We start from the raw sequence: 3,943 nt of genomic DNA, 5'->3' as shown, positions 1-3,943 counted from the left end.
TCTTTTTATATCGATCTCATTAAAGGGAGTTTTTTTCATTTCCCTTCTAAAATTTGAGGTAAATTTGAATTATGTCTTAACGACGAGGAAACCAGTGCAAAGAAACTACTTAGTATCTTAGGATAGATGCTGTTGCATGTTACGTTACTCGCCTGGTAGTGTGCCAGCTGCAAGGTATCTTTTGATTTTTGTTTTTTTCTAACTACTAAAATGATTTGTTTCTTTTTGTTTGTTTAGACATAATGCCGACAGAAATCCTAATACAAACGAAACGATTATGGAGGGGAATTATATGTTTTTAGAAAAACGCACAACTACCTTAATATGATTAGTGACGATGGAGTGGGGACTTTCGAGCAAAAGCATATACAGTTATAACTGATGATTTTCTGCATAGGTAATTAGCGACGAAGTAAAAGTAAATTTTGGATTACTATCTTAAAATTCTATACAGTTAAAAACACGATGAAAAACATCAGCTACTAATGTTTTACTGTTTCTTTGGAAAAAACAAATTCTTTTATGCCATATTACTCAATGAAACATTTTGATAGTTCGCCTATTTCTCCATAAAGTTACAAATTACTAAATTATTAAAATTATCAAAGAACAAAATACAACAACTTCACAAAGACAAGAAACAAAGGTGGAGGCCAAAGAACCGATTCCTTATCAATAGAGAATAATAGGATTCCAATATTCACACTGTTGAAGAGCTTTGTCCACAATTTATTGGGGGGGGGGGGGTCCAACCAGTTTGGTTGATAGTTGCATCAAAACGTGTATTTCAAAGCGACATCTTCGATATCTCATGCTGCAGAGTTTGTATTATTTGACAATCTTTTAGTGTGAGCCACCCACCAATTTTGAAATCATTACTCAGATTCTGAAGAAGTTTCACAATGCGGGCATCACAGTGACATTCAAATGTTAACTCAAAATGCATTTATCTAATAAGCAACAACTCATTAGATAAAACAAGTCAATTATAAAAGTTCACTATATTTGTTTTTCATCTAAAGTTGTTTCAATTCAAAATCAAATACAGAAGGAGAATCTATTCTTCAACTCAGACATTTGGACGATTCTAATGTGAAGCTAAACACACGGCTAAAAAGAAAACAAAATGCAGGATTTTTTCAAGAAAAAAAAAATACATCTGTTCCATTGATTTTGAAACGTTTGATTATTGGCAGAATGAATTGGGTATAAAGAAAAAGTAAAAAGAAAAAAAGAAGGAAAAGAGAACCAGATTCTGGTGCTGAAATTTATGCCACAAATCAAGCAAAAGAATAGATGAAAAGGAGTAGAAAAGTTTGGTGGAAATGCCTAATAATCCAAACTCCAAACTCAAAAGACAAGAACAATATACTGTTATTCTTTTTCTTAATTTATGCAGTACCTGGTTTGGCATTAGTTTGCCGTTCAAGTGATGCCACAGCCAGAAAAATCGCTCGGTAACAACCTTCCAATAATTCGTATGTTTTGCTAGTTTCATTTTGTTGCTACCATATTATTCTGCTTCAATTGCTTCTGAACTGTAATAGTTGAATCCGTTTTCCTACATGATGCTTATGATGTTTGTTTATGATGTTTGTTTGTTACTTGTAGTTTTTTAGTACACAGTAACTGCAGATTAACTTATTCATGACACTCCAATTTTAAATCGATAGGAGTAACCTCTCAACTTGAAAAGTATGCATATACATCACTGCATGTTGCAAGATTACAATAGAAAATTTGCTATGATTAACTTCTTGCACCATATTGCAGGCATTCCAGGAGACGGTAGATGTTTGTTTAGGGCTGTGGTCTACGGTGCATGCCTCAGATCAGGTGAACCATCTCCAAGTCTTAGTAGGCAAAGAGAACTTGCAGATGAACTTAGAGCCAAAGTACTGTTTTCTCCCCCATCTACCTAAAATTTGCAAATAGATTATGACTATTTTTCAGCTCAAATATCTGATCATGTATATCCTCCTTGAAAACTGATTGTTTCACGTTTCAAATTATGGGAAAACATCAAATCTTGTTTTTCTGCAGGTTGTTGATGAATTCATCAAGAGGAGGGCAGACACAGAGTGGTAAGTTATCTAAAAAGAATGATAATTCATCTCAATCTTCTAATTTGAAATGCTTCATATTTATAAAATTTGAAATCTTTTTCATGAATCCCTTTCAGTAGGTCCTACTTTAACTAGTTTGTCTGAAAAAATACGTATTCATATATGACCACCTTGGTAAACATTTTTTTAACAGTGCTTGTCGTCCTACTTCTATTTGTCTAGATGTTATTCAAACTGGTTCAAGTACCCGAAGAGCATATCATTCAAAACAAATATGATTACCTCGATACAATAAGATTTGATTAAAAGTAATGTCAAATCCTCTGTGTGGATTAGATTATTTACATAATTTTCTTTTTCTTCTTCGTATAAATGATTAATATCACTTTTAGTCTAAAACTTTAAGACAAAAATACATTGTTTTAAGGTTTTGGGTTGAAACTCTAAACTCATAAACTCAATCTCTTTATATGCAGCAGCTATTTCTCATTAAGCAACTGCAGGTAGCATGTATGTTTACTTGTAATAGTGCATAATTTTGAAGTTTCATGCTGAGATTTTTGTGATTATTAACTTGTAAAACAGGTTTCTGGAAGGTGATTTTGAGACCTATACGATACAGATGCGAAAGCCGCACATATGGGGAGGAGAACCTGAACTTCTGATGTCCTCACATGTTTTACAGTTAAGTCTATTTCTTGTAAGTGGCATGAGTATGAGTTAGTTCTTAATTATGATTATTTTATGTGTGATAATGATTGCGGTTGTAGGATGCCAATAACAGTGGTAATGCAGGATAAGAATTCGAGTAACCTTAAAGTTATAGCTGAATACGGTGAGGAATATGGGAAGGACAACCCTATTGGAGTGATTTATGATGGTTATGGCCACTACGATGCATTATTGAAGAGTTCTACTGCTTATGTGCAGTCTTAGCTAGCTTTAGCTTTCCAATAACTGTTCAGAATGTGCACATATTATATTACACATCAATGTGGAAGCTAATTGAAATTCTGAAGTTTGAGCAAACTTAATTACAAATTTGGGTTTTTGTTGAATTTTTTGGGTCATTATTTCATTATGTCTTCAAAATATATTAATATACACTAATTTTGATATTTTAAAATATAATAATTTCTTTTAATATATTAACATAAGCGTATTTTAAAGATTTACTCTAAGACAATTAAAAAATAACAAAGATTCTGGATTAGTTAATTCATGGACATTAAAATGGGGGAATGTGTCTATGTCTTTTAAGAGTAAAAACGGTAATAAATTTATCCTCTGTAATAACTTTTTAATTTAATTTTAATTATGCGGTAATGATAAGACAAACATGTAATAATGCAAAGAATGAAAAGAAATATAATATTGTATGTCTATTGTAAAAATATTATGCAAATAACCATTAATTGACTGTAAAATTCATATATTAATTATTAAGGATGAGAAAGAGAAAGAGAGTAGAATATTTTTCTTATATATATATAACCTTAAAATTAATATTTGTCCAAGTCAAACTAGATATATTAATTTCGGGATTACAAAATAATATTAAATTTGTTAAAGAGTGTATGCATTAAATAACATTAAATTGGTTACGAAATTAGCTATCAAATAATTTTCTGTCAAAATATGGGTATGAAGATATTGATATTCGGGGGAGTTAATAAAAGTTTAAAATATAAATTAAAGTTGGTTTTATACTCTTGTGATGATCACTTATCAAATATAAAAATATAATATTAGTTTAATTTTTATGAAATACTGAAAACAGAATTTTTATGGTGTAGATAGCTTAAGTAGTCCATATTAATACAAGTCTTGTATTTTTTTTAGAATATCATGTTTTATATTATAGTGCGTGATTTATT

General features: G+C 30.6%; 1 protein-coding gene across 3 annotated transcripts; it reads left to right on the top strand.

The window, feature by feature from the left end:
• Positions 1-1,300: 1,300 nt before the first annotated feature.
• On the top strand, positions 1,301-3,124 carry LOC108319021 (OVARIAN TUMOR DOMAIN-containing deubiquitinating enzyme 4). Of its 3 annotated transcripts, none has more exons than XM_017550018.2 (5): positions 1,301-1,457; positions 1,774-1,895; positions 2,044-2,084; positions 2,652-2,750; positions 2,837-3,124. In XM_017550018.2, the coding sequence occupies exons 1-5, from the start codon at positions 1,433-1,435 to the stop codon at positions 3,000-3,002; spliced, it is 453 nt and encodes a 150-aa protein (XP_017405507.1). In that variant the 5' UTR covers positions 1,301-1,432; the 3' UTR covers positions 3,003-3,124. The 3 variants fall into 3 exon arrangements, with proteins under 3 accessions (XP_017405507.1, XP_017405506.1, XP_017405505.1); XM_017550017.2 differs by having other exon boundaries at positions 1,307-1,478; positions 2,652-2,766; positions 2,862-3,124; XM_017550016.2 differs by having other exon boundaries at positions 1,314-1,478.
• Positions 3,125-3,943: the final 819 nt, after the last annotated feature.

This window comes from Vigna angularis, chromosome 2, assembly GCF_016808095.1.
Source record: "Vigna angularis cultivar LongXiaoDou No.4 chromosome 2, ASM1680809v1, whole genome shotgun sequence".
In the NCBI taxonomy this organism is placed as follows: Eukaryota; Viridiplantae; Streptophyta; class Magnoliopsida; order Fabales; family Fabaceae; genus Vigna; species Vigna angularis.
The sequence above is the reverse complement of the archived record's forward strand: the minus strand, read 5'-3'. Positions and strand labels throughout refer to the sequence as shown.